At 42.6% G+C, this 15299-nt stretch overlaps 1 protein-coding gene across 4 annotated transcripts in view; it reads left to right on the top strand.

The window, feature by feature from the left end:
• Nucleotides 1–15299, top strand: part of CCDC171 (coiled-coil domain containing 171) — a 203550-nt gene that overhangs the window by 95806 nt on the left and 92445 nt on the right. For all 4 annotated transcript variants that reach the window (XM_083592876.1, XM_083592874.1, XM_083592875.1 and 1 more), the window contains one exon: nucleotides 1631–1816. In XM_083592876.1, coding sequence (XP_083449002.1) covers nucleotides 1631–1816 — 186 coding nt within the window. The remainder of the gene's footprint in view (nucleotides 1–1630; nucleotides 1817–15299) is intronic.

Genomic DNA, 15299 nt, shown 5'->3' with positions numbered 1-15299 from the left:
TTGCTGTGGGAAGCTGTGGGAAATGGCAGCCGTTCATGGGATTCCCAGAAGGTGTGTTTGTAGTGAAAGTTCCACATGTGCAGTTGTCACCTGTGGCAACCTGACCATTAATTTGGAGTGTCTCCCACGCCAAAATTCTGTAAGGGGTGAAAAAAGCCTTCAGGGGCCTGGTGGTCTTGTCCCTTCCTCAGTGGTCTGTAAAGGCTTGGTGGATCAGTAAGATTCATTCAGCTTGTTAGTTGCCTTGACCATCTTTCTTCCCTTTGAGAAATAATGTAATTTCTTAAAGGAAGGTGGTGCATTTTTAAAACAACAACAACAACAAGGAAAACAAAGAAGATTAAAATAAATACAAGATAGTAATTGCTTTACCTCAAACTATTTCACATGTTTGTCCCTAAGTGTTCATTTCTAATATACCTGATTTTTGGTATTCCCCCCCCCATTAATTTTATGTAGCACGTATGTAGAAATCCCCCCCCTTCAGTAGATGGAGATGGAGAATTCCTCTTCTGTAACTTGACCTCAAATCTTGGATCTTGTCCCAACTTTAACCGTAGTTGTTTTTAATTAGACAAAACGGGCTCTACCCTTTATCTGTTTTGGTTTATTAGGTTGCCTTTTGCAATATTTAAATTGGCAAAAGTGCATGGGCACATGTTCATTTTCTTTTTCTTTTTTACTGGAACAGTTTATTTTGTCCTGTTAAATAAGGCAAGGTGTTTCAAACTCAAAACAAAGAACTTCCTGTATCATACTCTAAAGGAACATGTAATAAAAAGTTGCTTTCATACATATGCAAACTAAGGATTCCAATCCATTCTAATATGTACAAACCAGACAAATCTCTGCAAAAGAGAAATTTCAAGTTACATTGGGTATGATGTGCTAACTTCATTAGAAAACATTAAAGCGACTAACTTCACATTTAAGTCTCACACAGAACCGACAGCAAACACTTGATTTAGGGCGGTAGGAAGAAAAGATGGCAGCTTATGTGTTTATGGACCCATCAACCACGAGAATGAGATTTCACAAGTATATGAATACCTTGCTTTAAACACTGTTTCTTCTGGACAGCATTCTTTCAGAACAAGTCCCTAAAATTACAATCTGGGTGATAGATGGAGTGATATATTCCTCCAGAAGAATTCAAAATGAGAGCCGGAGTCTTTGATTAGGCTGAATTTATGGAAGATGGCTTGCTGATGCTGAACTACAATAGCAGGATTGCTTTCTTCCCCCTAAAACATTTTGCATATTGTAGTCATGGGTCTTGGCTTGGCCTGTATGTATGGCTCTGAGCTTAGGCGTTATGTTTGGAACAATGTAGGTACCTTTGTTCAAATCATCTCCTTTCGCAGAAATAATTTTCTGACCTCTTTTTGATCAGGAAAAAAGCTCCCCTTGCGCTTGTACTTCCGCACCAGGTTTCCAAGGGAATCTGGCGAATAAATATCGCAGGGCAATTTAGCACTGCATAATGGTCCTGACTAAGACAAGATCTATCGAGTGTTTTTAAAACTTTTGCATTAGAATGTTGCATATTGGCAAGTGGGAACGCCGAGAGCCGAGTGTATAAAACAAAGCCGCTGTTTCATGACAGGACACAATTTATTTCCTTTATCAGAAATTGATCACCCGCGAGAGGTTTGAAAGTGCATGTGAAGAACTAAATAATGCATTGCTACGGGAGCAGCAGGCGCAAATGCTTTTGAACGAACAGGCACAACAGCTTCAGGAGCTGCAGTATAAACTGGAAGTGCATTCCTGCGAAGAAGCAGACAAAAACCAAACTCTAAGCGAAGCTGTAAAGGTAAGACCCGCCTTTCAGCATCCAAATGAAGATGCTACTTTCGCCTCTGTGCAAGACTTGGGTTTGCTCAGGAGAACACCTGATGGAGAGCACGTTCAGGCATTTTGGTGTGAATTTGGGTTTCCATGTGGGGAGGTATCCTGAACCCACTTGAGTAGAGGAAATGCTTTGACCCAGAGGTGGATTTAGGAGAGCACGACAGATTCCACCCGCCACTGGGTGCTGAGCTGAGAGTGTGCCATAGGCAGAACCAGTGTTACATACAGTGGTACCTCTAGTTATGAACTTAATTCGTTCCGGAGGTCTGTTCTTAACCTGTAACTGTTCTTAACTAGAGGCGTGCTTTCGCTAATGGGGCCTCTTGCCACCGCCGCGCCGCCGGAGCACGATTTCTGTTCTTATCCTGGGGCAAAGTTCTCAACTCGAGGTAACTTCCAGGTTAGCGGAGTTTGTAACCTGAAGCATATGTAACCTGAGGCGTTTGTAACTCAAGGTACCACTGTATAAGTTGAACAAGCTATAGCTTAGGGCCCCACTCTCTTGGGGGCCCCCAAAAAATTTAAAGGGGAAAAAACCTGGATATACATTTCCAAAATATAAGATAAAAAACAAATAAAATAAAACCTACCTACAGCAACAGTGTTTTGTGTAAGTCATGGGCCCCGCTTGCTAGCCTGCTCCCTAAAATATCACTGGTTTGCTCATTTCTGTATATAGGGTGCCTACATTCTACATGTGCAAATGGCTTTAAATACCTATGAGGTCCATAAATGACCATATAGCATATTTTTAACACCAAAAAGCAGTGGCAATTTGTTGTTGATAAAGGACAGCTGGGCATCTAAAGGGCCCCATTACCTTCAGTAGCTTAGGGCCTCATCAAACCTAAATCCAGCCCTGCCTCCGTGCGCCCACTGTAAGGTGGGGGTGGGGTATTTTGGCGTTGCTCAGGGGCACAGCTGAGATTTTAAAGCCCAAAGTCCACAGTTGCTTTGACCCAAAATGGACAGCAGTATATTGCCCCCTCTTTAAAAATTAAGGAATCTATGCCCACGGAAGAAAATAATACGCAGTTTCTGCCTATTGATGCTCTCAGGAAAGGAACAGAATAAGCTCTGTCCAGCAAAATGAGCACAGGGAATTGTGCCTAGGAGTTCATCTCAAACCCAGTTTCCTTCTTCCAACAATTGCCATAGCACTCATTGCACAAACCATGGAGTGGTTTGCAGCAGAGTCAAACATTCATATGCAGTTGGGCCATGCTGTTCACCCCCTCCTCGCCCCCCGCAGCACAAAACAGGAGCTGGTGATGGTTTTTCCTTCTGCATTAAAATTAAATGTGGAGGGCTGCAGAAGCTTCATTGCTGCGACTGTGGAAGCCTGGGTGCAGCCTGTTCAACAGTGAGAATGCTACTGTTTCTGGGACATGAGTGCCACTAATAACATGTTTCTGTGGTGCAGAGATATAATGAGACTCTTTGCTGTTTTTCGCCCATTGAAAAGATGGATTCCGAATCCATCCATATGAGGAAGATACTTAAGATGCCTTCAGTATTAACACTAAGCCAGACCATGGTTTAGTGTGAACCTATGGGCTGCCAGGGAGGAGATTGCAGCTGCTTTGTTCGTCCCCAGCAGCTAAGTCGAGATTTGGCGTATTGTGTTGTCCAAACAAAAAGGTAAAGGGACCCCTGACCATTAGGTCCAGTCGTGACCGACTCTGGGGTTGTGGCGCTCATCTCTCTTTACTGGCTGAGGGAGCTGCCGTACAGCTTCCGGGTCATGTGGCCAGCATGACTAAGCCGCTACTGGCGAACCAGAGCAGCGCACAGAAACACCATTTACCTTCCCGCTGGAGTGGTCCCTATTTATCTACTTGCATTTTGACGTGCTTTTGAACTGCTAGGTTGGCAGGAGCAGGGACAGCGCAACGGGAGCTCACCCTGTCACGGGGATTCAAACCGCTGACCTTCTGATTGGAAAGTCCTAGGCTCTGTGGTTTAACCCACCACCCGCATCCCTTGTACAAACATAGATCATGGTTAAGTTGTCTCCCCCGTGATTATGAGATACAACCGAGAAGAAACCTTGGCTAAGGAGAAGAGAGCTTAGCTGTGAGTCTTACGTGAAACCTTGGCTTAACTGCCGTGCTGAACTAAGAGGAAAGAAGCAAAAAGGATGCACATTTCTCTCTGAGAGTCCTACTAAATTTTGGCTTACCAGGCTGTGAGAACCAGGCCTCAAGTTCTGCAAGCATTTATTTCTTTCAATTCACTAACGAAATGCTTCCTGTGAAACGTATCAAAGTGAGCAACATGAAAATAGTAATCATAAATGTACATAATGTGCAATAGAAGTGCCACATAAACCAATTCATACATGTGCAAAATACTGGAATGACATATGCTGATGATTTGTCAGTTTCCCTTTTTGCAAAATCACAATCAAGGGTTTTGCAGTGACTCCCAAGAATCCACGATTAAAAGGAAATGCTAATAAAGGCATCCGAGAATATAGTTTACAGTTGCACGTTGACCGCTTCGTTTTGGAAATCATGCAACATATATTAACAATTACGCCATATTACATTCTGTTGCTCTCATCAAGAAGTTTAAAACACCCTTGATTAATTTTGAAGCTTTATCAGTTTTGATTATAATCCCATATATTTTTTATCTACCCAATGGCATATACCGTAGAGACACGCATGCTTGCCAATTATGTTTCAAGGTCATTCAGAGCTAAGCACTGTTCTTAGATTGTTGCCTTTATTAGGTGGTAAGAGATAGTCCAACTGTCTCCATTTGCAAAGAAAAAGAAGACTTGGTGCTTATGGGAACGGAATCTATACTGTTTTAGAGCTTTATAGTAATTTGAGCTTTCCCTATCCACTAGTACTAGAAACATCTACTTCTTTCTAGAGTGTGTGGTCATTCATAGCATATAAAAAGTACATTTGTAGGCGCTATTTCAAGAGAAATTTTTTGGTAAGTTGTGTTGATTTTAAATATTTTTAAATACATACATTTTTTCCAGGAGGCAGTGGCGTAGCGTGGGTTGTCAGCACCCAGGGCAAGGCAAGTAATTTGCGCCCCCTAACCCGTGGATTTGCGCCCCCTAACCCGTGGATTTGCCCTAACCCCAGATGTTGCGCCCGGTGCGGCCGGCCCCCCCTGCACCCCCCACGCTACGCCACTGCCAGGAGGCCACTCAAAGCACACCATCAGTCATAAAAAACCATATATATATATATATATATATATATATATATATATATATATATATATAATATAATATAATAATTAAAGATAAAACACCAAACAGCAGAATTCAGAAAAGGAAGCAGCAAAACCCAAGTAAACTATGCTTAGGGGACCCAATTGTTACAGCCCAGGTTCTGAAATAATTCCATCCTAACTAGTTATCTGAAGCCTCTGGATAGAGGAGCCTGATAGGATGTTCAGGGGCAAAGAATTCCTCAAAGTCAATGGGCACAATCTACCAGGCAAAGTTGCTCCTTTGGTTTCAGTGATCATTTCCCATTGAGATAAACTAAATATCTGCAGCATTGCCTGCTCAGTTGGGCCCAACAATTAGCACAAACATTTCCCCCCCCCCCCCCAAAAAAAGATCTCATCACAATTATTAAGATCAGCTGGCAATGCTCTCTAAAATTTACCATTGATGTGTTAAGTTAGGACAGCAAGGATGCATGTAAAAGTTCACTGTGCTTATCCTTTAGCTTTGGAATACAGTGGTACCTTGGTTCTCAAACGCCTTGGTTTTCAAACGGCGAAAACCCGGAAGTGAGTGTTCTGATTTTCGAATGTTTTTTGGAAGCCGAACGTCTGATGCAGCTGTCAGCTATTGTTTCTGGGGCACTGCACCAATCAGAAGCTGTGCCTCGGTTTTCGAACATTTTGGAAGTCAAACGGACTTCTGGAACGGATTGAGTTTGGCACTTTTGTTTTTGCTATTTATTTTGAGTTTTTTGTTTTTGAGGCTTTTTCAGTTCATTTGTTTTTGTGACTATGTGGAACCCAGTTCAGCTACTGACTGACTGCAGAATGGATAAAAGCCCCCCATCCAAACAGTGACTATCATCTGTATAAAGATATGAAATGCAGAATAACAGAATGGAAGATGATTGATATTATAGCAAACTGAAAAATTATCACTGTTATTTCCTTTTCTGGTCTTTACTATTGTTGTTTTTTGATTTGTAATGCAAATTCTACGTTATGTATCTTTTTGAATTCATCAAATAAAGTAAAACGATTGGCAAAAAGCAAGCAAGCAAACAAACAAACAAACAGAGACTATCCTCAGTGCAGCTAAGAAAAAAAATAATTTTAATTTTTATCATCTCTGATACTGTCTTATTTTATAGTACAGTGCTTTCATTTTATGGATCAATGGTGTCGTTAGAGAGTAACATTCATGTTAAATTGCTGTTTTAGGGGTTGTTTTTAAAAGTTTGGAACAGATTAATCCATTTTGCATTACTTTCTATGGGAAAGTGCGCCTTGGTTTTGGAACGCTTTGGTTTTGGAACAGACTTCCGGAATGGATTAAGTTTGAGAACCAAGGTACCACTGTACTGTTCCCCCAGTGAACAGCCACTGTTTCCCATAACGTCTCATGTATGAGCAGGCTTTTAGTGGCTCAATATGGCTTTTGGGGATTGGGGTGCAGTTTTAACACTTGTGAGTTGCGTGCATGGAACGTAGGGAGCCGAGTTAGACCTCTGGTCCATCTTGCTCAGCGCTGTCCACACTAAGTCATAGCAGCCTTCTAGGATTTCAAAACTGGGTCTGTTTCAGCCCTGCATAAAAGTTGGGAGTTGGACCTGGGACGTTCTACAAGCAGATCAGATGCTCAGCCACGACCGCCTTACTCCATAACATGTAATGTTCTACTTAGCACTACCCAGTTAAAGAATTAACAGGTGCTGTGAGCATCGAAGTAGCGCACAGCACAACCTTAAAAGTAATGCAGCCTGGAATTTTTTATATGCTAGATTTATTTGCTAGGAAGGCTGCATAATTTTAAGAATACTCAATCTGTCACCAAGGGCGTTTGAGACTTGGCAGGTGTGATAATGCCGATTATTGTGTTCTAACGTGATAACATATTTTTTTGGTATGCTTTCAAAGAGGTTTGATGAAAAGGCTAATACTCAAGTAGAATAACTGTGAATATGTTTGGTGTAAATTCAGAAAATGAATCTGAAGCTCTCATTCATCGACTCCCACGAGTGTTTCCTTTCCTTTTCCCCCCAGAGAAACCGGCTAGATTTAGAATACTCAAAGGGATGGTGATGTTTGCCAGAAATCGTGTTGTCACTTTGGCAAGAAGGAGCAATTCCAAACACTGTATCTATTAAATTAAAAGCTGTTGTTCATTAAAGAACATAATGTAGCTGATTATTCATTAGTGTACAAGTTAATAGTAAACTGTTAATCAAATTTATCATGTTAAAGCAAGCTAGAGAGAGAGAGATCCCTTCTGAATTGTTTGGAGACTAAATTTCATAATTCATTAATTACTTAAAGGCTTTAGTTGTTTAAAAAGTTTTGTATTATGTATATTCTCAGCGACTAAATAATTTATAGAGGCTGGATTTTAAACTGGAATTTACACCTGCGCTTCCTTCAGTAACACAATAATTCCTGGAACACTTTGATTTTTTTCATTCATAAAAAAACTATTAGTTCACATTCAAAGTGACAATGCCTTTTAACAAACATTTTTTGATAATTATCTGTTTTGCATATCTACAAGAGAATGGAGAAAAAGATGCATCCTTTTATGTGTTTATAGTGCCTGGGCAAACTCTTTAGAATGTTGATTTGAAAAACCTGGGACAGTCGCTAACCCATGTGCCACAACCCTGTTTGTTTCCTGCTGCGCAACAATTCTAGGAAAGTATTGCTCTTCTTTATCAATTGGAACACCTTTCACAAAGTTGCATCTCAGGGACACTTTTGACATAATTGATATCCCAGGAATGACTGCTGGAAACATGCCTGTGAATCCATGTGCACGATGCCTTGTTGGAATGTATTATTCTCATAGCATGCCGAAAGGTTGGATTCTGGTCTTGGATCGATTTTTAAAATGTAGAAAGTTCTCTTAGTCCTCTCATTTCCCCTTCTTCATTTTTTAGAGGAGTGTAGTACATTGTGTGCAAATCCATAAGTACTTTATTTTTAGCTCAAGGGCACATGAGACAGTGTGCGATATAACCGTATGTATTTTACAACGTCGTCTGCTTCATGTAAACAAATATCAAATGGTATCTTAAATACACATACAGTGGTACCTCAGGTTAAGTACTTAATTCGTTCTGGAGGTCTGTTCTTAACCTGAAACTGTTCTTAACCTGAAGCACCACTTTAGCTAATGGGGCCTCTTGCTGCCACCACGCAATTTCTGTTCTCATCCTGAAGCAAAGTTCTTAACCCGAGGTACTATTTCTGGGTTAGCGGTGTCTGTAACCTGAAGCATATGTAACCTGAAGTGTATGTAACCTGAAGCGTATGTAACCTGAGGTACCACTGTATTAGATTTCAATTATAGCTCCTAATTCTTTTCTTTTTTCATTAGTCAATCAAAGGTTCTGGTATTCCTCCTCCAAACGTTTGCAGAGATTTCATTTATTGTTTCTTTCTTTCTACTTCTACTCTGCCTTTCACCAAATGGTCCCAGGGTGGGGCACTGAATTACCATATTTAAAACATGTACAGTGGAACCTCGGTTCCCAAACTCCTCAATTGTTGTACGTTTCAGTTCTCAAATGCTGAAAACCTGGAAGTAAATGCTTCTGTTTTCAAATGTTTTTCGGAACTTGAACGTGCGACGCAGCTTCCGCTGACTGCGAGAAGCTCTTGCAACCAATGGGAAGCTGCGCCTCAGTTGTTTGGAAGCCAAATAGGCTTCCGGAACATATTTCGTTTGAGAACCAAGGTACTACTGTCATTGTAAAACATACACCTCAAAGGCCATTCCACAACCTGGAGTCACCGCCAAAAAGCCACGGCAAAGATTTTAGCTTTAATTTCTCAGGGGTTCCAGAAACTGGCTAACAAATATAGGAGTACCGGTCCCTATTTGATGCCAGGATAAGAGATTTTCATAGATACCCTTTTAAAGATTCTTTATTTATGTATCAGTTTCATAGAATTGTAAAGTTGGGTCGTTGTGCTGGGCCTGGGGGTAACCCGAGTAACACGGTCCAGGTCTGGTCCCGAATCCAAGGGTTCCGCGAGGAGGCAGTCTGGCAGGGCCAAGGCAGGACACGAGGCAGCAAACCAGGCAAGGTCAGGCACAGGATCACAGGCAGGTTCGGTCAAACAGCAATGTTGCTCCCACAACCTGGGGCGGGGTCCAGCAGCCTTTTATCTCTGTCGGGGTAACAGCCGGTCCTGATCCCCCGGCGACTCACCTCCCTGTCTCACCCGAAGGCGAGCACTCCTCCTGTGAGTACTTGGGTTTCTCCTTCTCTCAGACCTTAGTCTCTGCAGCTCGGGAGACATCGATGGGTTACTAGACCCAGGGGCCTCCTCAGCCTCCCCTGACCCAACCAGCTGTAAGTGATGGCCCAGCTGAAGGCAACGAGGTAATCCCTGCATCTGGAGCCAGGGCAGGCTCAGGCCCCTGACTCAGTCCAGCTGGTGCTTGTTGCAGGGGAACCTATGCAGACTGGGGCTCTTCAGAATCAGGCCCCAGACTTGGTTCAGCTGCCGCCTGAGGCAGAGGATCTGGTGTGGATTGAGACTCCTCTGGCTCCAAGCCCGAGCCCGAGTCCCTGGCCATCACGGTCGTTTTTGGACAGTAGGAGAGATGGCTGCTGGAGACTATGGAGAGCATATTCCGCCAGAAAACTGGGATAGATTGGTGCACTCTGTATCCTTGAGTACGAATCTTTGAGTGCAGATCATGGTTGTGGAGTAGAGAGCTTAACCACAATCCCCGGTTCAGAAGGTTTCGTTAAGCCAAACCTTCGTTTAGGTGTCACGTTGTGCTGAACTAAAAGAACCTGATAGGAGCAAAGCAGCTGTGATCTCCCTGGGAACAGCCATGTTGGTCCTAGGCCACGATTTGGCTTAGCACAGAGGTCGGAAATTTTTTTAAGCGGCGGGCCAGTCCACTGTCCCTCAGGCCTTGTGGAGGGCCGGAGAAGCAGCACTGGGGGGAGCTGGAAGAAGAGGCAAGGGGGCAAGTAGTCCCACCCTCAGTCACTGTGCTTACCTTCCCTTGGGCTGCCACCACCACTGCTGCTCCTGCTTCTCGTGGGTAGGCAAAGGGAGCTCGTTCGCTCCGCTCTCTGGCCCCCAGGAGCACCAGGGTGGTGATGGTGGAGGGAAGATGAGCGGCGCGAAAGGGCTGGCTCCAGAGAGGGGTTGCTTAAAATGGCGCTCGGACAGTTCAGCCCAGCCCCCTTCCTCCTCTAGGCAGGGCGGGGAGAAGCCAGGAGGAGGCGCCGCCATGGTGTGTGTGGGGGGGGAATGGAATGGCGCGCGGGGGGGGGGATGGCACAGCCCAAACGAGCAGAATCCCCACGCCGATCCACAGGCCGGATCCTGAAGGCAATTGGGCCTGATCCGGCCCGCAGCCCTTAGTTTGCCAACCCCTGGCTTAGCACTACCTGCAAATGCAACCATTGTGTTGGCCTTAATTTGCAACAGCGCCTGCCCTTAAGATGGTTAAATAAGGAGATATATTTACAAACAACAACAACAAAAATAACAACAACTAATGAAAATTGATGTTTGGTTTGCCTTCTGTAGCTTTGTTGAGGGAATGCCCCTACCAACCCCTTTTTTTATTATTTATTTTCTGCTTCTAATGGGTTGTTTTTTCTTCTTCTTAAATCTGCCGCGGAAGGCTTAATGGTATTATTGCTTTTTTTGTAATTATACTAATAAACACTTCTTTCCATGACCTTGGAATTTAGACTGCAGTGGGAAAGATTTATTGACTTGTACGTTTGAGGGGGTTGGGGAATGGGATTATTTCACGAGTTAAATGCAAAGGTGTTAAACAGACGTGCACGCAGACCACTTATCCCGGTTAGTTTAAAGCTTTTATGTACCTTTAAGATTTTGTTCAAAAATACAAGAAGGCTCTTGTTAAATCCACTTTCCTGAGAGATCTTTGTTAGAGCATTGAATCAACTACAAAGTAACTATATTACCTTGAGACGTGCAGAGGGAATCGATAGACCTATAAAGTTGTGCGGAATTTTTTTCTTAATGTTCTAAACCCTATTTTTCTGAGCAGCTTGAATATCAATGCATGGGACTTTTCTCTGGCTTCTGATACCTTCTGATATCCAAGTCCCTTATACCTAGCAGTTTTTGTTGTTATTTTAAACTAGAGAGTTACGCTTATAGGACTTGCCCTGTGGGCGTCTTTATTAACCTTAACCAACTTTTCCCATGATCTCCTTTTCCTTTTGTGCAAAGCTTTCATCTTTTTCTTTCTTTCCATAGAATTCATACCAAAATAGCCACTCAAATAGAAATGAGATTGGATATCTTAGTAGTATGAACTCTGTGCTAATTCTGTTTGCCCTTGCTCACTTAAACAGACTACCATGGTTAAAGGGAGGACCTTGTAGGACTGCGCACTTCATTTCCTCCTTTCCGCTACTCTTTGCCCAACCCACCACTGCACATTATCACAGATAAATCTTGTGTTTGCATTAATCACGGTGTTTACAAAATCTGAGCATGCTACTACTGTGTCTCCAAAACAGTAGATCTTATTGGCTGGTTCACGGCTTCATACATCGTGATGTTCCTTGTTACCTGTTGGCTTGGATCCTGAGAACCACAAGTCAAACGAAGTTTGCAGAACGGGATTTTCCTGTCCGCGTTCCTGTGTCTCTGAAAAGCTTCTCTGGAGGGTTGGGTTGCTCTTCTGAACAGTGTGAGAGTGGGGGGCTGCAGCAGAAAGAGGAGAATCCTTCAAAATCACGTGAAGTCACCCTGGGTGCCCGATTTTGCCAGATCTTGCCTTCCCCAGCAGTCTTCTTCCATGCCCTAGCCCAGGCAGGCCCAAGAGACTGCGATCTAATAATAATAGTAATAATAATAATAATAATATCTTTATTGTCATTGCCCCCTCTCAGGGACAACGAAATTACTCCCGCTATATTAAAAAAACTGTCAGTGATCTACCCGTTGGATTGACCAAAGTTGTTGAACTTTTTTGTGGAGGAGGAGGATGATGTTGAGCTTTTTCTGTGGGGGGGGGTCAATCAGGAGCACGCGATCGACCAGGGACACCCCGCGATTGACCGGTAGATCGCGATCGACCGGTTGGACATGCTTGCCCTAGCTCATCCTATTCAGGAGAGTCCTGCAACCTTACAGAGACCCATGAGGGTCTAGGGAGTTATGGGTGGAGGAGAGGTACTTGGAAGGTCCTCTTCCACTTGCAGTTCTCTGATTGCAAGCCATGATGCTTTCATTATATGACTTGTGCACCTATACGCCAGTGTGGTGTAGTGGTTAAGAGAGGTAGACTCGTAATCTGGTGAACCGGGTTCGCTTCCCCGCTCCTCCACATGCAGCTGCTGGGTGACCTTGGGCTAGTCACACTTCTCTGAAGTCTCTCAGCCTCACTCACCTCACAGAGTGTTGTTGTGGGGGAGGAAGGGAAAGGAGAATGTTAGCCGCTTTGAGACTCCTTCGGGTAGTGATAAAGCGGGATATCAAATCCAAACTCCTCTTCTTCTCAACGCAATGTTCTAAATATGCACAATATTTCAGTATTCTGAACTTTTAGTTTAGCTTTCAAAGTTATATTGATTAAAATCAGATAGATAGATAGATAGATAGATAGATAGATAGATAGATAGATAGATAGATATAGCATGGAATAGTGTTTCTGTAAAGTATTTCCATATATGTAATTTCTGTGTTATTATCAGTGGTTAGCCAGGTTATATTTGCTTAATAATATTTTCAGGTCAGATATGCTAGTGGTTTACTTTAGATTTAAATGCCCCCCCGTAGATTTCTTTGTTAAGGTGTTTATAAGTATTAAAATATATTTGATACAATTTTAAAATCATATTGCAGTGTATGATCATTGCAGTGGGTGATCATATTTTTTTAAAAAAACATTTTCACTATTGTCTGCTATCTCCTGTCTTCCCTGTCTTCTGTGGAACATTGGCAAGCCAAATTTATTTTTAAAAGTAAAAATAAAAACACCAACTTTAGAGAACTTGCACATGTTATTTCTGACAGATCTCTGACAACACTGTAATGCATGGAGGTACCTCATGATGTTTCTGCATCATATGACAGAAGACGACCTGTCAATTTTCAAATGTTAAGAGTTCCAATTTTGGGGGCACATCGATTAAATTCCATCGCGAAAAGATAGCCTTTGGTTGCCCCAGGAGGACGGAATTTAAAGATGGCTTAGCAGGAAAAGGTGAATCCAGGGCTTGAGTCCGTATTCTAGAACAAAAGCTTCCACTGTGGTAAACTTAATAAAGTCAGTTTTCTCTATAGGCAGGATTCTTGCTTAGTATTTTCACTTAATATTCACGTCATGAGTCACCTGACTCCTGGGACAAATTCACTGTAAACAGGATCTTGTTATAATTGTAGCGGGAAGTGAGTTTTTGCAAAAAAATTCAGAAGAAATTCTGTTTGTGAAATCTCCTTTATAAAAAAATGCACCTCCCAGCTCTTCCTTCCTAAGCTTGTCTCTCACTTCCAAGGGATAATTGGAGCGCAGGATAGCATTGCACTATTGCCAAGTTTGATATTAGTATTATTTTAATTTTAAAACATTTTGCCAGCTAATACAGCGAAAGCGAAATGTGGCTAACGTTATCTGAAGCTGAGCTGGGGTGGCATTGAAATGCACTTTGAACCTGGCTCTGGTTCAGCAAGACTCACTCATTTATATGCTTGGCTATTTTGTCTTTAACAATATAATGTGTTAAATATAATGTGTCTTAAGGCTCTTTGCATTTCCAAACGAACACTCTCTGTGTCTGCACAATGCTATAGGCAGGCAGTAGGTGGGCGTTTTGTGTTTTTGTTGTTGTCCTGCTCTCTCTTATCCAACTTCAACTTTCCAGCGGTTCAAATTTGTCTACGACAATGCTTCCAAGATAAATGCGCTATCGGGCTTTGAAATTTTCCTATTTCTGTAAATATTAAGGCCCAGGGAGCAAAAAAAAGAGAAGAGAAAGGGGCTGTATTGTGGATTAAGTGAAATATCTCAAGGCTGTGCTTTTCTGATAACTGAACCTGAAGTGACCTTTCTCAGACACAATTACAGAGCTGTATGTTTTTCCTTTAATTTCATCAGGGGTTTAATTAGTATACAAATAAAACTTCTCTTATCTTCCTCTCTACCTAATTGGCTTGTCTTCGCTTATATATGAAGCATGTGAAAGTGGGCTGTAATTAGGGTGACCGTGTTAACCTTTTTCCCTCAGACGTACTCCTGCCTCCAGGCCCGAAAACAGGGCTTTGGATTATTGCTTTGCAATCACGGCGCGTCTCCCATAGGCTTTCTCATGAGCAGAAGGGCTTTGGGTGCCGCCGCTTCCCACTGCTTAACGGGGAATCTTCATTCTTCTCCCCTCTAAATGTTTATTGATTATCTCGCCGTTCCACACTCAGCCTCCAACAACTTAATATCAGGTGACAGTCAGGAGAGTTCTCCAAGTAATTAGAGTTGAGCATTGGGGGAACAATTAGGACCAGAGTTATTAAACTTGATTTATCCTATTCTCCCCTGAACAGTTTCTTGGATATCAGAACATCGCGCTTTTCACAATCTCTACCCTGGTTGAGAAATTAGTGGCTAGCCCGCTGCTTATCATGGCCGCCTTGTTGCCTTGAGGCACACCCTCTTGGTTTCCGTCGTTCAGCTAGAAATATTAGAGCCCATAAAGTTTATTGGGGGGTTTAATTAGATCAATCTGAAGAAATGGGGAGTGGGGGGCGGCGGAGGGGGAAGGCTTAGCAACCGAAAATATATTACTTTAAAGCGCTCCGGACTATGGCTCAACCATTTTTGAGGTTAAGTGATTCCAACCATTTTGGAGGTTTAGTGATTCCAGCCATTTTTGAGGTTTATCTTTAACCTGCAAAGGCCAGGTTTAAAAAGCAGAGGTGAGACTTCCTCCTGAAAGTGTCCAGGATAGTCATCATTTCATGCCTGCAAATTATTCTTCACCTCTCCAGGTCACGTAAACTTTTGCTGCTTTCAGATTTCCCCTCTAATGTCTTTGAACAACTTGGTGGGAGGGATTCAAAGCAGATTTAGCATCCTTAAAAAAAGAAACGGGAGCCCCCGGAACCTCAAAAATTTGCTAAAATTCCACCTGCTGTGGTTTTATCCGAGGCAAAAAAAGAAAGGTGGAATTTTTTTATTGTAAAAATTGGGTGCAATGGTAGTAAGGAATCATTTTGATGGTTACTTCAGGAGCTCTTCAGAA

Source organism: Podarcis filfolensis (assembly GCF_964270895.1).
Source record: "Podarcis filfolensis genome assembly, chromosome: 17".
Classification (NCBI taxonomy): domain Eukaryota; kingdom Metazoa; phylum Chordata; class Lepidosauria; order Squamata; family Lacertidae; genus Podarcis; species Podarcis filfolensis.
Note: the sequence above shows the minus strand (reverse complement) of the source record. Positions and strands in the feature narration are given on the sequence as shown.